The sequence below is a fragment of the Chelonia mydas genome, chromosome 6 (genome assembly GCF_015237465.2).
Source record: "Chelonia mydas isolate rCheMyd1 chromosome 6, rCheMyd1.pri.v2, whole genome shotgun sequence".
Taxonomy (NCBI): domain Eukaryota; kingdom Metazoa; phylum Chordata; order Testudines; family Cheloniidae; genus Chelonia; species Chelonia mydas.
Genome location: NC_051246.2, coordinates 26,327,733 through 26,354,817, shown reverse-complemented (window position 1 = coordinate 26,354,817; position 27,085 = coordinate 26,327,733). Strand labels below are relative to the sequence as shown.

Here is a 27,085-nt window from a genome sequence, read left to right as displayed (position 1 = left end):
ATTTCTAAAACGACGACCCCGTGTCATACGGCAATTCCTTGTCGAGCAAGGGAACACACACACACCTCGACGGTCACAATGCCAGATGGAAGCTTCGCCACACAGGCCACCTGCACACACTGGCCGCAACACCTGCCTTCTTCTCTGATGTAGCGGAAACCCTGCGGGGCACAAATGCACCATCATTTAGCCACATTACTTGTGGCTTACCTGTGAAGAGCATTCAGACAAAAGGCACATTCCCCTTCTTCATGCAATGGGGGGAAACCCAACAGCCCTTGACTATACTTCTGGGTTTTTAGAAGGACTTTTGAACCCCATTGTTTGATGGAATCTAGGTATTTCAAACCTGATGCTTAGACCCACACAGTTGTCATATTAGCTTTTAATACTTTCCTAAATAGCAACCCTTTTGTCAGTGGCATCATCCTGGGTAATCTGCCATTTCCTATCCTTATCTGAGCTGATATTCAAATCAGGCCAAAATAACTAACTCACCATGTGTTACTTGCAAGATCCAAAGACAGCCCTTTGTCTGGTACATTTTTCCACAGCTATGGTCGCTATTTCAGATGTGCTGAGAAGACTGAAGGTAAGGTGTATTTACAACTACTTTCACCTATTCCTCCTGTGTGGACTTCAGTCCTAGAATGAGGCATGTGTGTGGCTCCATCTGCATCATCTAGCGAGGAGCTAGAATGTTGCCGTATGCCTGGCCTTATGTGAGCAGGGGCGGGGTAGAAGATTTTCTCTACTTTTCTCTACTTGCATTCAAGTTATATATTCAAGATTTTAAATACAGAGAGCTAGATTCAGCAAAACTATTGCAGAGAGATACAAGCTACACCTCTCAGTGCCAGGAGAACCTTGTCCACTGAAGGAGCAAATCATCCCTGTGGATGGTAGCCGGCGTTTGCACCATTGCGCTCCCCGGTGGTTCTACCAGAGAGGTTTAAGATTTAGCAGTGCACCATAAGAACTCCACCAGCAAGAGCTGCCTCAGAAATCCATGAAATCAGCAAACTCAACAGTCATGGAATTAGCCCTTTGTCAACAGCTAGCACCATCCACTTTTTGAGCAAATTTGGCATCTTTTAAATACATCCTCTGTGCTGTTAAGTGGAGTTGAAAACCCTTTTGTACCACCAAAACAAACTCTCCTACCAGAACTCACTAGTAGATCTGGCTCAAGGACTTTTAAAAGTCTTAACATACAGTATGTATATTGCCTACAAACAACTAATCCATTTAATTTTAGAACATTTAGTTTCATAGGGACCTTTTCATTTGAACCAAATCAGAATAGTTTTTCTAACATTTTTACCATATAGTGGTGATGGACATCACCAAGGCAACCATGCAAACACCATCTTTCAGTGACTTTATCTTCCCCATTAACCAGCTTGTGGGTGGAGTTGCCATTTTATAGAAAACATTTTTCCCATCATGCCTTTCTGGGGCAGGCCCCTTAAATTTGTCAGAGACAAACAGCGACAGCTCTAAAGAAGTCATTTTGTAACTAGCAGCTTGCTGCATCTTCCTCTCTTTAAGCAGGTTATTTTATGTTTCATCTTTTTGATTGCTGAGATGGCACATCCCCAACCAACCATTGCTCTTCACCTGGACACACCTGAACTAGTTTTAGTTTAGCAGAGAGAACTACAGCGTAGAAGTTACTTACCTGCTGGCAACCAGTTGAGCATTTTACTGGAGTGCACTGAATTTGGTTGGTTTGTGTAGCAGGGTCCTGCTTTTCAGTGCACAAGCAATCTTCACAAGAGTTTTTAGGCACCACTGTCCCTGGCTTAAAATAAGGAGGAAAGGAGAGGGGAGAGGGAGAGTTCATTAGCCTTTAAAACACATGTGCATTTCTCTGTAAAATACTTATAAATTACTATTTTTGGCTTTTATTTTTGGCACAAGCTTTTGACACAAACACCTTCCAATCTCGAATTAACATACCATCAATATCACAAAATTAATACTCTACTAGAATAACATTCCAACAGAATCAAATATACTAAATGTAGCTATTACTTCAACATCTGAGAACTTCCCTATTCCATTTCCTTCTACAGTTTGACCAATTAGCTACTCCTAAAACTTCCATTGATACTTGAACATTTTGTATTCAGTTATTGCCTTTGGCTACATTTCTGACATCTTAGTCCTGAAATACAGGGGAATATCTCTGTTATGATAGAAACTGTTGCCCTAGCGATCACTATTAGGTAATTTCTCTAGTAACACATACCACCTAACTCTTATATAGCACTTTTCCATCAGTAGCTCTCAAAGTACTTTACAAAGGAGATCCATATCATTATTCCTATTATTATTATTATTTATTATATGTCTTACTGTAGCACCTTGGAACCCCAATCATGGACCTGTTGTGCTATATGCTGTACAAACACTGGAACAAAGGAAAGTGAAGCACAGAATCGTGAAGGGACTTGCCCAAGGTCACCCAGCAGGCCAGTAAGAGAGCCAGGACTAGAACCCAGGCCTTCTGAAGCCCAGTCCATTATTCACTAGGCCACAATAAGAAATGATAGGTCATTTTAGTCTGGGGCTTTATGTTAATTGAATGAAACCTTTAGGTGAATTTGGATAATTATGGGTTAATAGTATCTCGAAGTCACGACATGCCAGCCCACTGAAAGAAGTGGCAAGTCCTACCTTATATTCAACTCCTTCAGAAACACATACACTTTTTGGTACTATAAGAAAAATGGAACAAAAAGGATGCTGTAAGAATGATGTCGTCAGCATGTATTAGTTTCACATTTCTTAACTGTCTGTTGAACAAGTTGTAGAAGACAACTGTACAAATCTAGTAGCCCTAATACTCAACATAGGAAGTGCAGAATGGCTGGGATGTGTTGCTAATTTCCACCCCCTTGCCCATGTTTAGTGCATGAGCGGTAAATTTCACCTACCAGTATTTCCCATCTGGCAAACACTGTTTTCCCCCCGTGTTTCTAATTGCACTTGAAATTAGCAGAGATTCGCTTCTTTACTGTATTGTTTGTGACAGCATCATCAACGTGGACCAAAGACCAAATGGGGGTTTGGGTCACACTCATGATAGTGTAGTTGTGCATTACAGTTCTGTGACTAAAAACTAGCAGATGGGGTACATTTTGGGACTAAAGTCCTAGATGAAGTCCCCTTTGAAATAATGAAAGCCAGCATATAGTAAGGAAACTATACTTACTACAGGAAAAAATAGGACAGCAGCCACCCTCAGAAATAGCTACCACTGGCTGGAAGCCTAAATCACATTGTCTTCTGATGAGAGAACAGGACTTTACATCACATTCTGTAAATAGAAGATGTAGACAAATTGAGTCAAAGCCCCTGTAATGGGGTGTATCAGCCCTGCACTGGACAAGAAGGGGTTAACCCCTTGTGGGCAGAGGAAGCCATGCCCCCTCACCACTGCTGAGCATGCTCCAACTGGAGCTTCAGTATAAAAGGGAGCAGCCCAACTCAGTCAGGGCTGACTGCTGAAGGGGAAGGATGCACATTGCAAGCTCCCTTCTGGGAGCTGCTGGAGCCTGAGATCACAGAGGTCAAGCACACCTAGACCTTGGTAGATACCCAGCCACCCGCGGAAGCCTGAGAGGGGATGGAGTTACTGGGAGCTTTGCAAGCTGACAACCCCAGAGCTCCAGTTTCATTGGCCTCTTTGGAGCTTGTGATGTTATGCCCCCATATTCTTCATAGAAATATTGTTATGATGTGATTTTGGCATAACTAAGATATGTTTTATGCAAGATGGGTCATGTGATGTATCACTGGAAAGGTAGTAATTTACTGAATGTAATTATCCAATTTGTGTGCATGTATCATTTCTGTATCTGAAGTTAGGAATATTGACTATGTAATAATTACAACTGTGTGTGTACTTGGGGAATGCCCACCAGACAGTAGGCAATCAGCCTGGATGGGCCATTAGGAAGAACAATAAGGCTTTGAAGATACTAATCTCCCACTTTCCTCAGAAGCTTTCTGGGTTGCTGCTTTGACACTGCAGGATCATGTGATCATGTCACCTGGTACAAGCCCCCTGTCTTGGGTTTTCAGTGTTTTTCCATTAAAAGAGGGGGTGGGGGTCAGATTGGGAAAGAAAAGGTTCCCACCATATGTAAATCCTATTTAAGCCCCATCCAAGAAGGAAGACTGCTGAAAACACCTGAAGAAACAAAGGAACTAAGATGGGGGCAGTGGGCTGAGTCCAGGAGTAACAGATCGTCTTGTAAAAGGAATCCTTGGAGATTTAAGCAGCAAGCAGTGCAGTTTACCTTCAAGACACTCTGCAACCTGCTTGAAACAACACTTAGGGTGAGAAATTATTATTTGTAGCCAGTATTCCTTAGTGTATTAAGCTTAGTTTGTGCATTTTGGTTTATTTGCTCAGTAATCTGCTTTGTTCTGTTTGCTATCTCTTATAGTCACTTAAAATTTACCTTTTGTAGTTAATAAACTTGTTCTTGTTTATTACAAAATCCAGTTTGTGCAATTCATAGCTTGGGGGGAGGGGAGGGCAAATAGCTGTGCATATCTTCCTCCACATTCAGGGAGGAGGTGAATTTCATGAGCTTATGCTGTATGCGTCTATACAGCGCAAGACACTATAATTTTGGGTTTATACTCCAGAGGGGGTGTGCACCAAAGTGCTGAGCAATTTCCCGGCTGAGCCCTCCCACACAGAGCTGATTGAAGACTCTGTGTGATTCTACAGCTGGGCATGTCCCTACCTGTGTATGTGTGTGCTGAAGGGGGCTGGAGTGTGGGGAGACCCAGGCTGGTGGGACAGGTGGGATCAGTGGGACCCCAGCACATCAGATGGCACCCTGGAAGGGGGTCCAACCCGTCAAAGAACTATCATTCCAAGAATGACCATCCTTTCTGTAAACAAGTCAATGTCACCGATCTCTTACCACACACTGTCTCTGGACAGCAGGGATCTTCTGAATGTGGTCGTATTTTAGGAACAAATCCTTCTTTAGTGCAGTTGACTGGCAGAGACTTAACACAAGAGTGGGGTGAACAAGAGATATTCAAGGTTGCCTCATTGCAAGTGCAGTACTGACAATCATGTTCCCATATCTCTCCAGGCTGTGCAAATAAAAAATTGACAGTTCAACCACTGAACGGAACCTAGAAGTAATAAATTAATGAGAAACGAGGGTCTGCAACAAGCCAAAGTTTCTTATCCTAAGGTATGGTGTTGGGCTGTTTATATGGAACCCTGGAGACTCTTAATTCCAAAGGGAACTGAAAAGATCTGCATGATAAACCAGAGGTGGGCAAACTATGGCCCCCGGGCCACATCTGGCACGCAGGACTGTCCTGCCCAGCCCCTGAGCTCCCGGCTGGGGAGTCTCACCTCCGGCCCCTCCCCCACTGTCCCCCCTCCCTCGTAGTTACACCACCGTGCGGGCAGCGTGGCTTGTACCCGCCCACCTCCCAGGCTTTCCAACAAGCCGGTCCTGCTGCTCTGAGTGGCATGGTAAGGGGGCAGGAGGTCCCGGGGGGCAGTCAGGGGACAGGGGGCAGTTGGATGGGGCGGAAATTCAGGGAGGGGGGCGGTCAGGAGACAGGGAGAAGGGGGCTTGGATAGGGGGTGGAGTCCTAGGGGAGCAGTTAGGGCCGGGGGTCCTGGGAGGGGGCGGTCAGGGGATAAGAAGTGGGGGCAGGGGTGGATGGGTCACGGGTGCTAGGGGGCCTGTCAGGGGGTGGGGTATGGATAGCGGTCGGGGCAATCAGGGGACAAGGAGCAGGGGGGCTTAGGTGGGGAGTGGGGTGCGGGGCATGGTTGGGGCAGGGGGGTCCCGGGAGGGGGTGGTCAGGGGACAAGGAGCAGAGGGGGTTGGATGGGTGGGGGATTCTGAGGGGGGCAGTCAGGGGGCAGGAAGTGGGAGAGGGCGGATAGGGGGCAGGGGCCAGGCTATTTGGGGAGGCACAGCCTTTCCTACCTGGCCCTCCATACCGTTTCGCAACCCCAGTGTGGCCCTCAGGCCAAAAAGTTTGCCCACCCCTGTGATAAACCATGCTGTAGCCTCTTCCCTTTCTCGGCAGGTGTGTGTGTTGGGAGAGAAACCTGAAGGGTCTACCAAAAAACAGTGATTTTCATAGGCTGCCAATTTTGCGTCAGTATCTCAGATGAGGAGTGGAGTGATGAAGCATAGCCAAAAGTCAGAAGGCCCATTGTTTTCCCCCACTATCTCTACTGTACATTGCTATTGAGTTCAGCATTAAAAGAATGAACAATTCTTGCATTCATATTTACAATAGGTGAAGGCATCTGGCTATTTGTGTAAACAGTTATTCAAAGAGCACTTCTTCTTAGATCCTATTCCTTACCTGTTTCACTAATCCATCAGGTCCAATACAGCCTACAAAATAGAACAATTGTACAATTATGAAGGTCAGTTCAAGAATATAATAGAGCTGGAGAGAGTGGCAGAAGCAGAGAGAGAGAGAGAGACATACATCAAAACCAGGATCTGGGAGGCTTTGAAAAGGGGACCTGAAAAGAATGAGCCATGGCTGAAAAGCACAGGTCATCCATCCAAAAGATCTTGAAGATTTTCTATTTATTACTTCCTGACTCAAAGGCGCATCCTTCTGCATAAAAAGAGGGGGGGACATTCCCCCTTCAGAATTTACCAGAATAATTTCTGAGCTGGCCAGAAAAGGTTACCTAAAGGCTACATTAGACACTTTCTTTACTTTTTCCCAGAGCTAAGCATACTGTTTCTACAGTACACACAGCCCCTGGCTGCAAAAGACCAGACTGGCGAATTGCATTATGGATCCCTAAAGTGGTAGTTTTAAACTGGTGTTTCATCTTTTCCCACCTTTCACATTTTCTTACCACAGACAGAAACACAAAGGCCATCAAGATTATTCAGCAGGATCTTTCCTTCAGGGCAGTAGCACCCTTCCACAAGGGCTGGATCCTTATCTTGCAAGGGGATGGTGGTTTTCCTGCATGTACATAGGGAAAGAAGAGTGGCACTGAGATATTTTCATCTACTTTTTAGGGCTGATGTCACACAGAATTTTGAGTAGAAATTTGGCCTAGGGGAGTTAGGCACCCAAATCCCATTGGAATTCTGACTCCCTTCAGCTTTTTCGAAAATATCAGCCTTTGCCCTTGGTACTTAGTAAATGACCCACCTGCTGGAACACGTGCTTCTTTCTACTCCCCCGCACGGCTTGTAGATCTGGTCCTGAGAACATCTGGCTTCTGTGGAACATTTACAATATGGAGATTAGAGTGCCAGCTCTGTCTAACGCTCGTGGATTCAAATTATAATGTATTAGGTAAAATATCCCACCCAGATGAAAACACAAAGGAGGCTGTTTCCACTGAGGGGTTCTGTTGTGTTTGCAATCGCGTAGGCTAATTATTCTAGTAATCTAGAATAAATGGTTCTGACAACAAGAGGCAAAACAAGCAGAGGGAAACCAAATGTATTAAGCAATATTGCCATCTAGTGATTAAATTGTAGTTAATATTTTAACAAGCTAAAAACCATTTATGAAACACTGAAATATAGCTAAGTTCTGATCTATTTTCCCGCCCATGATAAACCCTTGAATAAAAGCATTACGACAGTGCCTTAACTAGAATGTTACGAATGATGGGGCTGAATTATTAAGCCAAATTCTTCTCTGTTACACTGGCATAAGTTCAGGGTAACTCCACTTAAGTCAGTGGGGTTGCTTTTTATTTATGTTAGTGTAACAAAGCAGAATCTGGCCTGCCAGCTTTCTTAATGCAATGGATTGTCTAGGACTCCGGAGCTGCTACTCTAACTGATTAGAGAGTGTGTGAGAATGCAGACCTACCTGGGGTGTGTGCTGAATAGGGCTGGTCAAAATTTTTCTGTGGAAACTTTGACAGCAATTTTTTTTTAACCCAAGGGGAAAAAAATCACAGAAAGCATCCGCTTTCCTCAAATATGTTTGATTTTTTTGGTCAGAAAGCCAAATATCTGTAAATCAAAGAAAATATTTCTGGTTTTGTCAGTTTTCAGTTTTTTGACAAAAAGTTTAAATTTTCAGCGGGGACAGACATTTTTAAACCTACTCTGGTGCTGAACCATTCAGAAGACACTATGAGCCCCCATTCTCCCCTCATTTACATTAGTTCCGCACTGGCATAACTCCACTGATTTCAATGGTGCTAGTCCTGATTTGCTCCAGTGCACGTGCAAGAAGACACAAGCCCTGAGTATCTTCCCGAATAGGAGTATACACATTTAAACAGAAAGAGGAATAGAATAAAATAGCTTCCACTCCAGCAAAGTCTTCCCCAACTCACCACATTGCCCATTAGTTTTGCTTCTCCAGTCAACACAGATCCCATGGAATCCACACAAGGCCGCATAGGTCTCAAGGCTTTGGCATTCAGCCTTCTGGCGTTGAGCTGAGCAGCCATCCACAACACAAGCCTCATAGTAAGGATGAGGGGGAATTGCACTGTGACAGCCTGTCAAATTCCTTATTAAAGAAAAAACATGGGACTTGTTTTTCACAGTGAGTGTTGGCAATTTCATAACAAGAATTTTACTCAGAAAAAAGCATCCACCAAGAAAAACTGTCAAGCTGAAGACCAAACTTTAAATCTGATGGGAAATGTTCCCTCTATACCAAATATCCAGCATAACTTTCAATGGAAACAAATCAGACTTTCATCTCAATTAATGATAACTTCTGTCTGAATATTATTTATAGCATCTTGTATTCCCAGGGTATGTCTACACTGTGGCTGGGAGGCTCGCTGCCAGGTAGACCAACTTGTGCAAACTCTGCTTGAGGTCACATGCTAAAAATCGCAGTGTGGATACTGCAGCTCGGGTGGGAGCTCAGGCTCTCAAGCCCACCTGACCCCCTTGGTCTGAGCTCGGGTGGCTAGCCTGAGTCACCACGGCAGCCGCAGCTTCCACATGTGTATTTTAAGCACAGTAGCTCAAGCAAAGCTAGTGTGAGTCTCTCTGTCTGGGTGAGGTGGCTCACTCCCAGCTGCAGCATAGAGATACCCCCAGCGAGCTATCTGCTAATAGACTGAAACATGACATTAAGGCTCCTTTGCAGACATAGTGCTGTAATTCTAAGTACAAATATTTTTCCATGGGTGTGCTGTTTCATTTTGGTAATCTTATTTTTAGTAACAAAATTATTTTAAAAAACTAACTATTTGAACATATTTGACAGTGCCCATTTAAATTCACAGTTCACAGGCAACTAATCAAGATACCCAAAAACGTTGGCCTAAGTTTTCCAAAGATGACTACTTATATCGGATGCCAAACTTTAGACATCTTAAATCCCCTCCTCAGAAATCAACACTCGAGTATCCAGTCTCTGAAAATCAGAGTCCTAACCCACTAGCCACTGTTTAAAATCTGTGCCCTCGATGCCTGGCTAAATTTACCATTCTTTAATTTACTTTATATTTTAAAGAAAATTCACCCAGTCACCTTGTGAAGTACAGAGCTGCCTTCTTGTAGAACTGATTATGTACGTAACACACCCGGGAGTGTGTCTTACCAGATGAGTTTACAAAGAGCACTGGGTGCACAAGCTCCCACTTTGGATAATGAGGTCTCTGTCTGAGCTGGCGCCAGGGTATTTAATTCACAATGTCTGTTGGTAGGATCTGGCACTCTCCAGTCTAAAGCCATCTCCTTGAAGGAGTCTGCAATCTCACCATTCCTCTTCATAGCATCATCAGACTTTTGGTTGGTGCATGTACCTGACAGCAATATAAAGGCAAGTTGTGTACTGGCTACAGAACACAGAGTGCTTCTATAAGAGAGGAAAGGGGTATCCACACAAAAGGAACAGGGAAAGTTTTAACTTCTGTTGGAAAGATGTCAGGCACAGGGCCTTGCTTGAGTTCACAGGAAGAATCATAGAATCATAGAATCATAGAATCATAGAATATCAGGGTTGGAAGGGACCCCAGAAGGTCATTTAGTCCAACCCCCTGCTCGAAGCAGGACCAAGTCCCAGTTAAATCATCCCAGCCAGGGCTTTGTCAAGCCTGACCTTAAAAACCTCTAAGGAAGGAGATGCTACCACCTCCCTAGGTAACGCATTCCAGTGTTTCACCACCCTCTTAGTGAAAAAGTTTTTCCTAATATCCAATCTAAACCTCCCCCATTGCAACTTGAGACCATTACTCCTCGTTCTGTCATCTGCTACCATTGAGAACAGTCTAGAGCCATCCTCTTTGGAACCCCCTTTCAGGTAGTTGAAAGCAGCTATCAAATCCCCCCTCATTCTTCTCTTCTGCAGACTAAACAATCCCAGCTCCCTCAGCCTCTCCTCATAAGTCATGTGCTCTAGACCCCTAATCATTTTTGTTGCCCTTCACTGGACTCTCTCTAATTTATCCACATCCTTCTTGTAGTGTGGGGCCCAAAACTGGACACAGTACTCCAGATGAGGACTCACCAGTGTCGAATAGAGGGGAACGATCACGTCCCTCGATCTGCTCGCTATGCCCCTACTTATACATCCCAAAATGCCATTGGCCTTCTTGGCAACAAGGGCACACTGCTGACTCATATCCAGCTTCTCGTCCACTGTCACCCCTAGGTCCTTTTCCGCAGAACTGCTGCCTAGCCATTCGGTCCCTAGTCTGTAGCAGTGCATTGGATTCTTCCATCCTAAGTGCAGGACCCTGCACTTATCCTTATTGAACCTCATCAGATTTCTTTTGGCCCAATCCTCCAATTTGTCTAGGTCCTTCTGTATCCTATCCCTCCCCTCCAGCGTATCTACCACTCCTCCCAGTTTAGTATCATCCGCAAATTTGCTGAGAGTGCAATCCACACCATCCTCCAGATCATTTATGAAGATATTGAACAAAACCGGCCCCAGGACCGACCCCTGGGGCACTCCACTTGACACCGGCTGCCAACTAGACATGGAGCCATTGATCACTACCCGTTGAGCCCGACAATCTAGCCAACTTTCTATCCACCTTATAGTGCATTCATCCAGCCCATACTTCCTTAACTTGCCGACAAGAATACTGTGGGAGACCGTGTCAAAAGCTTTGCTAAAGTCAAGAAACAATACATCCACTGCTTTCCCTTCATCCACAGAACCAGTAATCTCATCATAAAAGGCGATTAGATTAGTCAGGCATGACCTTCCCTTGGTGAATCCATGCTGACTGTTCCTGATCACTTTCCTCTCATGTAAGTGCTTCAGGATTGATTCTTTGAGGACCTGCTCCATGAAAGTGTCTGGAGGAGGAGAAGGCTAATATAGCTAGCTTGGCATTTACCTGTGACAAGTGCAATTAAAGTGACAGCTAATGAATTCTTCCAGGTGGCTTAAGTGATTGAGACAGTTCTGCCGAACACAGGGCTCCCCAAGTTCTCCTAAAATGGACTTCATGAACATTCTTGAGCAGATATGATCAAGAGATGGGGTAAAGAGTGAAGGAACACACACACACTCTCTCTCTCTCACACACACACACACAAACCCCTCCAGCCACCACCAAATGGGAAAAGGTAAAAGGAGGTGACTTGAGACTCTCTTCCCACCCTGACCCAAATGAACAGCAAGAAACACGTAAAACTGTAGTGCTAAATAATCGTATCCTGAGGTAACAGAACTCTGATACATATAAGGGAGGAACAGTTAGTATATCTGTTAATTAAAACTGAATGTAACACTTACCGCATTGCCCCATGGTATTGTTATAAAAGGTGCTGAAAGGGAGTTTTATGTAAAACGTACGGCGTCCATAGGAGACATACAGTTTTTGTTCAGGTATTTCAACCACAACGTAGAGGCCAGAACTGGTTATCCTGATACCATTCTTGAAAACATTTGGCACAACCTTCTTATTGTTAAACAGAACCTAAAGGGGCAAGTCAAAAATCCCACCATGAACATCCTTATTATGTTGCTTAGTGTATAAATTTTATATTTCTGGAAGGCCTGGCGTAAATTCTGCTCTCAGAGAATTCTGCAATCCCTTCAGGGCTAGACTGCTGGTCGTTTGTTGCCTTTCAAGCATAAATATTTGTGTTACTGACTTCAGGGAAAATATTAGCAGCAAAAAAAAAAAGACATGGTGGTGATTTGCAACAAGTGTGATCAATTGTCATCAGACTGTTTTTCTGGATTACTCACTGTTTCGTTTATGGTCATTTCCTTACAATCAGAAATTGTATAGATAATATCAAAAAACCCACAAATGATTTACAGTATATGGCTTATATCATCAAGGGGCTATTGCTTTCGGGCAAGAGACAAATCATGGGCCTGATCCAAAGCTGAAGTCCCACTGGAAAGAATCCCACTGACATCAGCGTCTTTGGATCAGATTTCATAACAGCAAAGCCAAAATGGCATTATTTGTTATTGAGGAACAAATATATACACGAGACACAAATATTCACTAATATATGGAGTAATATCAGGCTCTGGAAATAGGCTGGATAGCGAGCCCTTCAGTCTGACACCCTCCAACAAACCACAGGGCAGGTAAGGGCCTGCAGTGCAAACTTCCCTGTGTTGCTCTGCTAACATGCCTTAGCCCTAACCTAGAGGGACCACCTCTAGGTGTAAAAGAATAATGTAGCTTCCAGACCTTTTCAATTGGCTTTTCTGTTGAAACTCCCAATCTGCTACCAAAATGTCCCTGCTGTAAGAAACTGGGTAACCCCACCAAATCTTTAATGGGACTTATTTGTATTTCACCATAGGAGAATAAGATCCCACAATGCTAGTTAGTACCAATTGTGGTGATTGTTTTTGTGATGTAGGTGCTTATCACTGGGAACTGGACAGAGAGCACCAAACAAGTTTGACAGGAGGCACTGAGCAGCCAGAGAGGATCAAATAATAAAAGGGGATTACATTTCAGTGAATTTCCCACACACACACCTCCCATTTCATAGCCCTTCTCTACAGTCGAAATTTTAGAATCTGAAAAATTTCACTGACATTTCCCCAGACTAAAAAGGAGAGCAAATATTTCACAGAACTGTTTGTGAATTCCCTCAATTGTGATTAGCTATATCCTTGATCCTGATTGGGCTCACTAGGCAGTAGCATAATAATAATACCCAGATACTGAAAAATACATTACCAAGTTAGTTTCTTTCCTATGGTCTACTGCTTGTGTCAGAATCACCATGGAATTCTTATAAAAAATGACAAGGGACTTCGAGCAAATTGCTCCATCAGTTGTACCACAGTAGTAGTTGTCCATGTGAATCCAGAAGCTCTGAGAGTCAGGCTGGATTGGCTTCACCAGGAGATAGGTGCAATTCCCCTGGAAATTATAATATGTTCCATCGAAAGTCACGTAATGTTCATTTCCCCACCCACTGCAAACACCTAGAAAGTAGAGACAGGCTTAAAGTTTGGTTTACTTTGGGCTTTCCGAATGTACGTTTTGTCAGTGACATTTGAACTCTGTGATATCTGATAGAGTTGCATCTTGTCACACAATGTTTCTTTGGCCAGTCTGATAGTATGACTTTTTCTTTGTGACATTTCATCTCCACTGATATACTCATTTTAGTGGTCTGGTTTTGGTAGTTCTACCAGATTCCCCATGCTATAACAAAGATGAAGTGTCCCCTAAGAGAGGGCCACAAGAAAAGTTGTATAATAAGATATAACACGTTTCAGTGTCCTACATATCCCTGATCTGATACAAATGCTTTCTTTCCTTAGCCTCTTCTTTCCATACTCACTCACATATGGTCCTTTCCCATCCATTCTACTTTCTATTCTAAAACCCCTACTGTGCCATATCCCTGCTCCCTTCGGCTTCCCATCTCCCCTACTTATTGTATTTACTCCCTTACAATTCCTTCCTAATATTAATTATAGAAAGCTACACAATAAAAATGACTGGTTTAAGTACTCAAACTAGTTTGCTTCTGCCACAGTGATATGCACATTTAAGTATGAAGCAATCCCATTGAACCGAGTATAATGCAGAGCACAATTTGAACACATGGATATACGTCACTTGAGACTCAATTCAAAAACCTTATGAAAGTCAGAATCTAACTGCAATATTACTTACACTGACACTCAAACACTTCACAGCAGCCAGTTTCATCATAGTGTTTTGTGAGTGGGAAACCATTGACACAGAGGTTTAATAGCTGAGGAGGGCAATTCACTTTGGACAGTTTAATATCGTTTCCACCTCCCAAGCAAGTGGCAATTTGACAGTTTCCGAAGTCCCATGATTCATTAAACTGTTGACATTTTAAAAGAAAGAGGAAGGGAGGGATATGCATGAGAAATTAGTGTAATTCACAGAGATTTAATACATGTAGGGAACAGGCCACTCAATTAAACACCTAGCATGAAGAATTTACTGTTTCATTCATTATTTAACTCTGGGGCTCTTAAAACATACTATATGTAATAATCAATGAAGACTTCATACCTATTTCTATGCAATACAATATTTTGTATAAGACCAAGTATTGCGATCATGACCACTTCTGATCTTTAAGGACCAATTTGAAAGAGTAGTTTCCTAGCTTACTTTACACTTCTTGCAGGGAGGGCACAAATATGATCCACCTTTGCATTGCCCAGATGTTCTGGTGCCAGGTGCAAGACAGAGAAGCTTCATGGATCATATTGTTGTGTGCTATGCATAGCTTAGTATGTTATTTTTGTTCACTCACCTTTCTAGGAGGACTGAGATATGAACAGTCTCTCATAGGAGTTACTTTGGGAGCAGATGTGTTTGCTGCACTTGGAAGAGTGTTTTCACAACGTCCATTCTGTAAAGCTGAATGACAGTGGTTGCTGGGCTGCTCAGGAGCTGTGCTCAGTCTTGGAGTGGTTGCACATTCTCCCTGGATTAATTCACTGTGGCATGAGGCATTACATACGGAGTAAAAACACCGACCCAAACCATCAGTTGTCTGAGATATGATACTCCCTGCGAGACCAGAAAGTAAATTACTAGAATTGAATTGCCCATGAGTTTCACATACTTTACCAGTAATGTTGTCATGAATTATCAGTCTCCATGTGGCACAGTATCACTTTGAATAGGAAAATTCCTCTTCTCCCACACTGGCTACAATCTGAGCAGTAAATTTTACTGGCTTGGAACAACTATCTACAGTACAGCTGATGGCCATAACCAATTGTGATAGTCAGTCTACAGTTCTCTGAATCCAGCATAGCTGGCAGAGACTGGGAGAACCTCTCATTCATTCAATACACAACTCTTCTGTCCATAGATAAGTACATTAGTCGGAGTTGTACATGTATACCAAAGAGAAGCATTAGGCCATAAGGTAATGTTTGTTAGCTCCATTGTGTGCAGTGTTCACAAAACAAAGTCAAGGGGATGGATGGCTCAGGATGCTGGCAACAGAAATAGCAGGGCCTTTCATCAACCATCTTTGGGAGAAAGTTCATATTCCATTGTCGATTTTGAGCCCTACATTCTAGAGAATTTGGGTTCAGGGTTTGTAATGTAGCCCACTGAAGACTGGATCTGGATGAATGGATCAGATCCAGGTGCATTACAATGGAAAAATATAAGAAGAGTATCTGGCTATGGTATTGTGAGTATGACCAGTTTAAGGATATTTTAGCCAGTTCAGAGATCTGACTGACTGAAGAACAATGACTGTTTTATAATTAGAGAACTGACGGCTCCAGCAGCAGGAATGTATATTTGCTCAAAAGCAAGTATTTTACTGAACAGTCAAACATTTCTACCCCTATACAAAAGTGACACAGATGAAAGAAAGATTCAATTAGACTGCTACTCACCCTGAGATATCAGGTGTCCATTTACATTGCAGTAGCATGGGGATGCCCTTGTTATGGCTAGTGCTGATGTGGAAGAAGGTGCTTCTATAATGTTCTCTACTCCTACAATAATTAAAAGCAGGTGACATTCTAATCCTGTATCATGAACCAGAAGATGCTAAATTTAATCCCCCCCTCATCTATAGTAACCTATGTAACTGCAACACATGGAAAAAACAGAAGACAATAGAAAGAAGAAAAGTCAAATTCAGTGGTCTTCCATTCCTCAAATCCCCCTTTTATCTCTCTTAAGTAAACCCTCTTTGCCCTTTCCAATCCTCCAGGACCTCACCTGACCTCCGTGACTTTGGGGAAGTGATTTCTGATTCTTCATCTGCCCTTTCCTTGGGCTTGGGCCCTGTTGATTTGGAGACATGCAGGTTATTCAGGTAGTGTTTAACCAGCCCACTTCATTTTGCCTTTGACTGCTCTCTTCTTTTAAGCTGTTATTCCATTACATGTCCTCTTACTGATATCTCTGCAGTGACAGGGCTACTGAGCACTTTGCTCTATCCCTTGTCATTTGTTCTCCCACCCAGTTGACTAGAGCAGCTATACTCTCTTTTCCCTTGTCCAAACTTATATCTCTGCTCTTTGTGCAAGAAGCGGTACATTGGGTCATTTTACTCTTTGATTTTGCTTTCTTTACTATATTAATGCTATGTAATTTCTCCTTCTTTCCATTTATTTGTTTTTGGTTGATTCCTGGTTTCAGTTTCAGGTCCTTAAAAAGCCCTGGGTGCAACTACATTGATCTTTCACTCCCTCCCTGCCATGTTTTCTTTGCAATGGGAGTATTTTTTAGTTTGTCTTAAATATGGGGTCTTCCAGAAACAATCAGCTGGCTGGAGGTGCTTTTCTTTGCAAATGATGAGCCATGCGGATTGGCTGACTTCTGGCTGCAAGGCAAGTGTAGCAAGGACAGTGCTGTGAGGAATGAGATGGGGCCAGGAAAAAAGGTTTAGAATAAAAAGTTGGCATTAGAGCTATATGATATTGGTACTGTTGGCAGCTGGATGCAAATTAGAGCAGCCCTGACGCTGCTACAACAGATGTACTGGGAATCTGCAAAAATGGCATAAAACCATCTTTGCCCCCATCTGTCTGGTCCTTCAGCTCAAACAGACTAAAGAATGTGTCTCCATCTCTGTGAGGCTTGTACAGTCTTGAATTATACGCAGCTCTTACATGTACACTGTATTATACACATAAATTTTTTCAAGGACTAGGAATATTGGCACAATTGCAAACTTTGATATCAACTAAAATACACCAAAACTTATATAAACAAACTCTAGTACCTGGCTCCTCTATAGCAGGCACCATTGTAGGAGATGTTCCACAAGGAATGAATGTTCTAATGATATTCCCATTAGGGCCACAGACAGCCTTCCAGCAGCTGACCCCATCTGTTTGACTGTATATACTTTCATTTAAGGTGTAGGTCTTTTCCTGGTAGCAGCAGAGGCAATCTGAGGCAGTGAGAGGGTAAATGCCATGGCAGCAGATAACATCACACCACAAACCGATATAAACAAAGACAAAATAACCCAGATTTGCCATAATCCACCCCAGACCATCAACTGTAAAGTAAAAGGTGCTCATGGCTGCAGCGTTCACTCTGTCTTTTGGTGCAAATATGTGCTTTAGAATCTAAATTTCATTTTAAACAAATGGATCCCATTTTTGCACCACTGGTGGCCAGAAAGCTGGCTTGACTAGCTCCCTTGTGTAAAGGGAAATACTGAATAGCATAGATTCATTAGGTTTCAGAGTAGCAGCCATGTTAGTCTGTATTTGAAAAAAGAAAAGGAGTACTTGTGGCACCTTAGAGACTAATAAATTTATTTGAGCATAAGCTTTCATGAGCTACAGCTCACGTCATGCAGCCGATGAAGTGAGCTGTAGCTCACGAAAGCTTATGCTCAAATAAATTTGTTAGTCTCTAAGGTGCCACAAGTACTCCTTTTCTTTTTATAGAGTCATTAGTAGCATAGAACTGCTATTTTAAGCCAGCCCAGTGCATAACAGGCATTCCCATAAGAAAGTGGATGTGGATGGGATGCATTGGCGAGACCCTCTATGGCACAGTGGCTTTCCAGGAAGCTACTGGACACCAACATTCACCAGCTAATGGGGCAGGTAACCACTATCAAAAACTTTAAATACATGAAAAGCCTCTCAGATCTCCAGGGAATGTGTGCTGAAGGTAGTAAAGGGGAAGCTGTGTAGTCCAATGAATAGAGCATCATACTGGCATTACAGACAGCTGGTTTCTACTTCTAGCTCTACCGCTGACCTGCTGTGTGTCCATGACCAAGTCACTTAACTGCTGTTTCCCCACCCACTCTTTGTCTGTCTTGTCTATCTAGGTAGCAGGCTCTTTAGAACAGAGGCGGCCTTGCACAATGTGTTATGTACAATACCCATCACAGCGGGCCCCATATCTGTTGGGGCTTCTTTGTGCTAACAGAAAACAATTATTAATCATCAAGCTGATGGGGAGGTTACCCTTGGAGTCCTCTGTGCACAGTTTTTCTTTAGGGTTGCTGTGGACAAACAACAAACAAATGTGATTAATGCTTTATTGCCTTAAATCCTTACAGAGTAGCAAAATAAATTCACAGCTGTATCCAATTAAAAAGAGAACCACCTTCTGTTAAGAAGCTGAGGAGAGCTGAACTGCAGAGATTTCCTACTAGCAGAGCCCACGTAATGCCTGGCTAATAGGTGAGCTCTATCCAAACCTCTTACCATCCCACTGACCTACCACGACACGCAGTCGAGCAGCGAGACACACTCCCTTCGTTCCTCATCGTAATATGGCTTCTCAGTGCTGCATTCTGGGTAACAGCCTGGAAAGTGAACAAAGAGCATGGAGACTTTTGTCTGAGTAGTAAAGACCCAAATGCAAACACACACACTGGAACAGCTGTAAAAGATATGTATTTATCTTCACAGACAGAGCTGGACTTCTTCATGAACAGATCACCTGTCCCCTCTTTTTTCTCTCCCTATAACCAGCAACTATTCGTTAACTATAGATGACCAATAATACTCTTATAAATCCAGCATTAATGACCCTCTAACTCTGCAAGACTTTGAAGGCATCAGGCCAAGTTTGCCCTGACTTACGCCCCTTGATGTCAATACAGTCACATGGGGAGTAAGGCAGGGAAGAATTTGGCCAGCGGTGCTCTGGGGAAGTTTGATTAGTCTTCCAAGGAAAGACAAAGCGACCCCATTGCTTAAGACATTCAAAACAAGATTGGACTAGTTTAGGCCCCTATAGGAAAGCACTTAAACATGTTAAGACCCATCAAAGGCAAACAAGAATTACCTTCTAAACTATACAGCAGGTTACCACATTTTCCCTGTGGATTCCTGCAGGTCTTTAGACAGGGGGCTCCACAAGGCCTGTAGAACCATTCGTGTTTGTCAGGTGGATTGTAGTAATCGCAGAACACAGCTGGAAGAGAAAAAATGCCAAATCTCAGATAATGGATAAGGTCCATGTTCTAATTCTTTAAAGCAAGAGGGCTCGTTAGTCATGCACCTGCACAGAAGTTAGGATTTTATCCTTCTTATCTTGAGTATGACTCACTGTATGGAGAGTACTTCTTAACGTGCATTTCTGTCTGTGAGTACTTACGACAAATGCTAGGTCTCCTCCAGTCAATACAGACACCGACTCTATTACAGCTCCTTGAATAAGCAGCTACTGAGGTACAGAAGCACTCACAGTCTCCCACACTGTCACAGCCACAGAAGTCAGACACACAAGACTCATAATATGGCATCGGGTTGATCTAACAAAATAACAAAAACTCTGTTATAACATGTATTCCTTCTCAGTACTTTGTCTTCAGAGGAGACAAAGGGCTCTAAAAATCTGCCATTCAGTGTCAGTTTCTTTGGCAGAATCTGGATGGGCCTATGAGGGAAGTTGATATTTAAAGGGATTGGGCTATTTGACTAGCATTTTAAGCTGCCTTGTTTTCATTTGCTTGGATTGTTTTGGTAGAGCTGGACCTTATAAATTTTGTGATTCAAATGTATAAAATGATGAAACCTGCACTGAAGGTACCTTTAGAACATATGCTCTGTAGCATAGGACTAGAGCTGTTTAGAACAGCTATCTATTGTGAGACCTTTCTAATAGGCAGGTATCACTACAAAGTAGCTAGGATAAAATCCTGGGTCCACTGAATTCAACTGGGCCAGGATTTCACTTGTCTTTGGCAACCATATGCTATATTATCCCAAAGGTTTCCAGCCAGTTCTTAGATATTACCCTCTTCTAGCCAAGCATTATCTTTTGGGTCTTTGGTCATTTAAAACAAGTTTCACTCTATATTTCCTTGAGAAGAATACAATGGGATTTCACTGGTGTAACAGTGAAAGGGTGGTCTGTGTAGCTCTTCTGCTCTTGTGTATGTATAAAGCTCTCTTCAGTAGTAATAGGATTTGTGTATGTAAATCTGCTGCACAGAGAAGATAGAAAATGCCTCTGAAGTGTCAAGAGTATTGAGAAAATGAGAGAGATCACCTTACTGTGGCAGGTTCCGAAGACATTGCTCTTGATAATGCTGCAATGCTTTTGCCCCAGTACAGATTTGAAAGGCTGATCAGCACACAGGTCAGTCATGTTTATGTTTGAGCAGCTACTGGTGACTTTCCAGCTGTTCCCAAACTCCTGCACTCTCATCTCCACTGACTGCCCTCTGGTGGTAAAGTCATTCTTTGAACGGCCATCAAAATCACCACAAAGGCCACAGACTTTGCCCTGAAGAATTTATACAGATTATAAGAAGTGCTTTCTAAAAACAAAATGAGATCTGCTTTTGCACGGAAAATGAACTAACAAACTGCTAGTAAAAGCCTAGTAAAAATATTTGCAAATTCCAAACATTCCCGAAAACACACCAACCTGCAGAATACTTCTTGGAAAGAACTGAGATATAAGTAACAAGATGTAGCCATTAAAGGCCTATATAGCCCTGTACTCTGTCCTGGCTTTACATCTAGCTTCAATAATTTGAATATTTCATACTGATGTGATCATGAAATAATTTAATTATGGCAATAAATTAGTGCCCTCTTACCCATTAGAGTGAATTCATTTTCATGCCAGGATTTTAAACACGGGCTCCATTTTTGCAGGCATAATTTTGAGAAGAACCCTCCCCCCCCAAAAAAAACAAAAAAAACAAAAAACCAACAACCCACCTCTGACAATTCATTACTGAAAGAAAAGTTGAGAGCACTATTAGTCATTGGCACATAATTGGCCACCCCAGAAATGGAGGCACAGTTTGAAAATCAGTCCCTCAGTTGCTGCAGTTGTACCCACCTGGAAAGAGGGTGCCACCAGAACCATTACTGTGGTCTTTTGGTCCCACATGAAGGTCATTCCCAAGGAAGTTTCAATCACAATATAAACCCCCCTGAGATCCAGCTTGTAATTCTTTACAGCATCTGGCTCAGTGGTTATCTCCTGAATTTTTCCTTCCAAGAGTCTGATTTCAATGTTCTAGAATAAGGAATTAAATTGCACTGAAGGAAACAAGGATGGAGTCACAACTGACTAGGAAACATGTCATTACAGACAGAAAAACTTTTATCCCATTCTGTGCAGGGGTCTCATTCAGATCATTGCATCACACCCCATCCTATTTCTTCTACCCTTGAACCTCTGCATCTTGGCCAAGGTCCCACTGGGACAATTTACACCCATGCACCATCACTGAAGTCAACAGGGCAGAATTTGGTCCCATGACTCCATGGCCACAGAATCTTTCAGGGTAGCTTCCTCAGAAAGCCTCTTCTTGGTCACAGAAATCCACTTCTGCTGGAAATTCAGCTGCCATCTTGAGTTCTGCCTCATCAGCTCCCTATAGCACACACTCAGACGTGCTGGAATTCTCTTATTATGCCTGCCTGTCTCTTCCTCTTCCCATCCCTTAAATGTCCACACTCCCTTCACACATTCATCTGTTGCTGTCTTCCCTGCTTCCCTCCCATCCCCATCTTAAATGCCCAGTCCCCCCGGCACCCACTGATCTACTCTGTATGCCCATCCCTTCCTACCCTCACCTACCACTTCTTCTTTTTTGGCCATAGGGCTTCATTAGGGACATTTCTAATATTAGCTGCATCACAGTGTTAGGGTATAGTAAATTCATTACTCACAAAATTAACTCAGATATCCCATTCTATCAGCTACTCCCACATAATCCAAAGTTAAGGCTGGACTCACCTCCAAAATCAATGTGATCTTCAAGGAACAGATGGACAGTGATTTCCCACACGCATTGTTCTGAGTTACAATTCGGAAGGTGCCATCATTGGGGTTATTGGGGCAAAAGTCCTTGTACAAATAAAGAAAACCATATCTGATCTTGTTATCTGACTAGCACATGTCTTAGAAATGTCCACGAGGGAGTAGTAAATGATCTATATTTCTAATATTTGACTCCACATTTCTTGTCTTTTTTTTTTTGTTCAGAAAAAGTTACAGGTGGGATTTTCAGAAGCGCCCAGCATTAGCCTATCTCTTCTCATGCTGAAGTCAAGGGGAATTTTAATAGGGAGAAGAGGTAGGCGAATGCTGAACACTTTTATAAGACCCCACCTGACATATCCAAAAATATACAGGAAAACCATTCTGTAATGCGTTTTTCACTCTGCACAGGCTCTTCACTATGAGCAGAACTGCAACCTCTACATTTCAAAACACTGAAATAATAGAGGCCTTGATTTCTACCTCCCTGCAAAAAGAGTTTCACTGCATCTAAGGTCACTAACATGCAGATTTAACCTTCAGATGTTTCATTCACAAAAAGGCGTTGTCACTTTAGGACTGCCTGGGCTGTAGAAGCATTTGGTTTTTCACGTGGACTCAGAATTAGCCTACTCTACAAAGCCGTGCTGTTACTGAAGTCAGTAGTGTTACACCAAGGATAAACCTGGCCCTCAATTATGTTTGCCATCTAATAGCACACACTCAACAAACAGAATACACTAGAATCAGGCTGGCATTATTTGGATGTGGGTTGGGAGGGCCAAATGCAAAAGGAAGTGTAAAGAAATCTAAACTGGTTAAACATACAGATTACACTACTTTAAGACCAGATCTCTTTTTTGCTGAATGATCACATAGAAGCCAATGGTCCAACACAAGGAGTAAGGCCAGGCCGAGACTAGGAAAACAGGTCATGTTTTAAAAGGTTAGCTATCACCAATACAGACAGGGTTTTACACCTTTAAACACATGCTTGATGGTTGTGGTTAACCCTAAGATTTCACCTAGTATTTTTCTAGTCGAGATATGGCCCATTCATATCAAAATCTGGCCCTTAGAATCTCCACCACTTCTCCAAGGATACATTGCAGCCCCTTCACATCACCTCTGAACTGGGCCCTGAAGTCTAGCTGTGTTATGGAAGTCTAAATTAGGGTAAATTGGTGGAAGGAAGGAAGGTATTTATCAGGAAAAGTAATATGATGGCGTGGGCTGGTGACACCAACTGTGCTACCTACACTCAACTCTGAACTTGGCCCTGAGTCAGCCTCCACACCTTTCTCCCCAATATCACAGGACAGAGAGTACCCCCAATTTCATTATTATCTCCTCTCAGATTTACTTTTTCAGTTAGCTTGGCAGTCTTAGCAAGGAGACCAGGGAGAGTGAGCCATGCTACTCAGCTGTCAGGCAGAACCTTCTCTTCGAGATACCAATGCATTAGTCACTCAGCTCAAAATCCTGTGCCCTGTGCCCAGCTCCCTGTGCTTCAGCTCTCTCTGGAGAGAATGCCTCCTGCTCTGTTGCTCCTACTTCAAACCAGAGACTGAAGTAGAGTTTATAGTCTTAGTGTCTCAATTCTACCGGGGCAATGACTAGTGCATCTACATGGCACAGGATTCATCAGTCTTACTCTACCCCTAAAATCTCTCTGTGTGATAACTTAGAGGGAGATGCCAAGGAAACAAGTGCCCCTTGTGTGGGTGTTGATATCCTGATTGCCCTGCCCTTGTGTGGTGGAACATCACCAGGTCTGATATAGTTTGGGATCTTCTATACCCATGCAGCGGTGGAGGGGCAGGCTCTTATCAGTGCCTATTATCTTGCATGTGATAGCCATCTAGTTACTCAAACAGCACTGCAACTTGAGCCTGTGAAGAGCAACAGCTCTCAGACAGGTAATGATGCTTTGTTACCTGAGCTAGAATATAATCGCAATCTCCCATGAAATCAAACTTTTCTCCATCGAAGCTCAAGTAATGTCCATTTCCGTACACAGTGCACGTTCCCTGGCAAGGGTTCTCTGTGCAGTTCCACTGTCTGTTGTTACATGTGCTAAGAGATGGAAGGCAAAATATTACAATCTTTACATCAAAGATGGTTTTACATAACTCTGGATAGTTACGGAATTACTGAACATTTAAATTAATCCCTTTTAGTAGATCACAGAACACAGTGGCCTCTCATACTAGCAGTGTTGGACTGTACGGTACTTTGAGGCCTTGCTTTAATATTGTCTTAACAATCACAAAAAGAACACGAATGCTTAATATTGAATGTCAAAGCTGGGCTTCAGGCAGCCAGAATAGTAGTTAGAGCCAGAATCCACAGTCACAAGACAGGACTCAAAAGTCAGCAGGATCAGGATAGCAGGAGGTCAGAAGCAAACAACAAACTGGAGACCAGAAACAAAGTTGGGAACCTGGGTCAGGATGCCAGGGAGATCAGAGGCAGGAGATAAACTGGAGGTCAGGAACCATAAGTCAGATCGGAGGAATCAAGCCAGGTCAGGACACTAGGAAAGCAGGCTCAGAGAGTAGGATGCATACAGTGTAGCAGGGTGAGCCCAGTTGTTCAGACAGCTTCCTGATCCTGCTGCTGGCTTCAGTAGAGCCAATCAGCCCTGGGAGTGCACCAACTGGACATCAGGGGTGGAGCCTCATAATGAAGCTGCACTTCATTGATCCTAACTAAGCTGCTGCTAAGTGGAAGGTTGGAATATAGCGGCTCTTGTAGGCCTGGGTTCAAGACTGTGGATTGTGTCATTAAGACACGTATTTGACTTTTACATTTTGTTCTTTTGGTTGTTTAAATTGCATTAAAACAACTAATTAATTTTCCCAGTGTCACCCACATAAAGACCTGGAACCTGATAGTGAGGATTTTGGGGGTAGGTCACTTTGGAGAAAGCCATTTCAACATTAATGAAGCATCATGGGAAAAAATCAGCTCTTAGTTACACAGGTGTGTAGTCCATGTAATTCCGGTGACTTCCCTGGAATTATACCAGATTCAGATCAGTGTGACCAAGGGCAGAGTAGTTAGCCTGTGACCTCTTCAAGGCAGGGACTTTAGTTTTTTCCTATGTGTGTACAGAGCACCTAGCACAATAGGGCATTGATCTTGATGGGGCATCTAGGTGCGTCTGTAACATAAATAATTAATAACGGTGGTTTGGCAGCACAGATTAATACTTAATGCGCATACAAAATGGTGATCTACTGCCCACAGGCCAAACAGTCTTATGGCTTTTGGCTCTCCCTTAGTCTTTGTGTCCCACTGAAATGCTTGTGAGGAGATGCATATGCCATTGTCACCTAGATAGCCAAACATTTATTTACTCTTCCTGACAGATCTACAAGATGTTTCTGGATGTCTCCTCCTTGTTGAGGTGATCCTTCAAAGATATCAGTCCACCATGCTCAGCCACAAACTGCAGGCTCTGCATAAACTATAGCAGCAGCTGGAGAAAGGTTGGTAAGGACGGAAACCATCACCAGCCTCACCCCTGTACAGCTGTGTAATGAGAGGCCACAGTCTTGCTTTGAACCAGGCAGGGATTTTCATGTTTCATGCTTCAGGCAGGTATGTGCATGACAGTTCACAGAAGAGGTCAAAGGTAATTTAAGGCGGGGATGATACCTGTTGTTGCTATATATGCATATGAATTGGTGCAATGTGGTGCAGACAGGAAAGAGTAACACCTTTTATTCCCAGTGGAAAAGTGGGGTACTGAAATGAAGCTTCCACAATGGATGGGAAGATCCTGCACAGATCTCAAAATACATCCTGTTTCTGGGCATTAACTCTCATTTTTTTACTGGCCTGCATTTTACAAGTTATTACCTTATGAAGAAACAAGTTATAAGACATTGTGGAATATCATACCATGTGTTACAGCGGACTGTGATATTTTCCCCAGGGTTATAGAAATTTCCTCCATGGACACAAGGGCACTGGTCCTCAGCAATGCAGACCCCTTTACCATCAGATATAAGCCCATTGGGGCACATGCAGCCAGAGACACATTCTGTGACATACTGGGAACATACAAATACAATGCAAGGTGATGTATTAATCATCCAGGAAGGAGAAAGAGAAAGTGGAGACAATTTAGCTCTGGTTGCTACATTGCAGCTGCCAAATCAGAAGTCAAGCTGGGAGCTTTCTAAGAATCAGGCCCATGATATTCATTTGGAACCCAACCGGTTTACAGATCTATGGTTTTCTGTGCATTAATTTATTCTATACCAGTGGGAAATAAGATTTTAAAAATCATCAAATCAGACTGCTGCATATTCATTAACATGACAATGATAGGCATGGTGACAACGTGGGTAGCTATCGCTTCTCTACTCTTATCAGTGGAAAAGGTGGTTTGTGAGCAGTGCAATATTAGCATTTGTTATGCATGATCATGCATGCAAAATAATAAATAAGCCATGCATGTTCTTATTGATATGAGTTTAGCCCCTTACACACTGCATGTCCTGTGTCTTACAACTTTTCTGACACTCAGATCCAGTTGCTCCTGGGCCGGCAGAGCTGCAGTCAAAGTAAAACATAGGAGCAGGACAATCTACAAGAGGGAAAAGCCATTACAGAAGGGTCAGTTGGTGAAACTGGAATGGATGCCATCAAACAATTTGTGCCAACGTAGACATTTCCCAAAATACATGACTGAGTATGTCAGCTAGGATTGGGGGAGTTTCTTTTATACAATTTTGAGCTGTTGGCTGAATTAAAAAAGTGAAACTGACAGACATTTTTTGTCTTTTCAGACATTTTCCCCATTGAGGAACTTTACAAAGAGTAAATATTTTTCTTTTCTATAAAATGTAAGACTAACACTCCACTGATTTTCCTTATGAAGATCAGTCTCTGGAGGTCTCAACTGTACTTATTCAAATTTAATATTTT

General features: G+C 42.9%; 1 protein-coding gene across 1 annotated transcript in view; it reads right to left on the bottom strand.

Annotated features, from left to right (window-relative positions):
* The window catches only part of LOC102931633 (mucin-5B), a 66,805-nt gene that overhangs the window by 3,044 nt on the left and 36,676 nt on the right, over positions 1 to 27,085 (bottom strand). The window contains exons 18-44 of the mRNA XM_043549058.1: positions 26,644 to 26,744; positions 26,054 to 26,205; positions 24,082 to 24,220; positions 22,121 to 22,231; positions 21,215 to 21,394; positions 20,411 to 20,647; positions 19,514 to 19,670; positions 19,202 to 19,330; positions 18,632 to 18,716; positions 18,373 to 18,410; positions 17,163 to 17,333; positions 16,154 to 16,219; positions 15,823 to 15,924; positions 14,715 to 14,974; positions 14,096 to 14,273; positions 13,145 to 13,395; positions 11,725 to 11,908; positions 9,574 to 9,778; positions 8,345 to 8,523; positions 7,195 to 7,264; positions 6,890 to 7,002; positions 6,376 to 6,407; positions 4,950 to 5,127; positions 3,221 to 3,325; positions 2,683 to 2,723; positions 1,682 to 1,804; positions 66 to 161 (exon numbers count right to left, since the gene is read on the bottom strand). Coding sequence (XP_043404993.1) covers positions 66 to 161; positions 1,682 to 1,804; positions 2,683 to 2,723; positions 3,221 to 3,325; positions 4,950 to 5,127; positions 6,376 to 6,407; positions 6,890 to 7,002; positions 7,195 to 7,264; positions 8,345 to 8,523; positions 9,574 to 9,778; positions 11,725 to 11,908; positions 13,145 to 13,395; positions 14,096 to 14,273; positions 14,715 to 14,974; positions 15,823 to 15,924; positions 16,154 to 16,219; positions 17,163 to 17,333; positions 18,373 to 18,410; positions 18,632 to 18,716; positions 19,202 to 19,330; positions 19,514 to 19,670; positions 20,411 to 20,647; positions 21,215 to 21,394; positions 22,121 to 22,231; positions 24,082 to 24,220; positions 26,054 to 26,205; positions 26,644 to 26,744 — 3,683 coding nt within the window. The remainder of the gene's footprint in view (positions 1 to 65; positions 162 to 1,681; positions 1,805 to 2,682; positions 2,724 to 3,220; positions 3,326 to 4,949; positions 5,128 to 6,375; positions 6,408 to 6,889; positions 7,003 to 7,194; positions 7,265 to 8,344; positions 8,524 to 9,573; positions 9,779 to 11,724; positions 11,909 to 13,144; positions 13,396 to 14,095; positions 14,274 to 14,714; positions 14,975 to 15,822; positions 15,925 to 16,153; positions 16,220 to 17,162; positions 17,334 to 18,372; positions 18,411 to 18,631; positions 18,717 to 19,201; positions 19,331 to 19,513; positions 19,671 to 20,410; positions 20,648 to 21,214; positions 21,395 to 22,120; positions 22,232 to 24,081; positions 24,221 to 26,053; positions 26,206 to 26,643; positions 26,745 to 27,085) is intronic.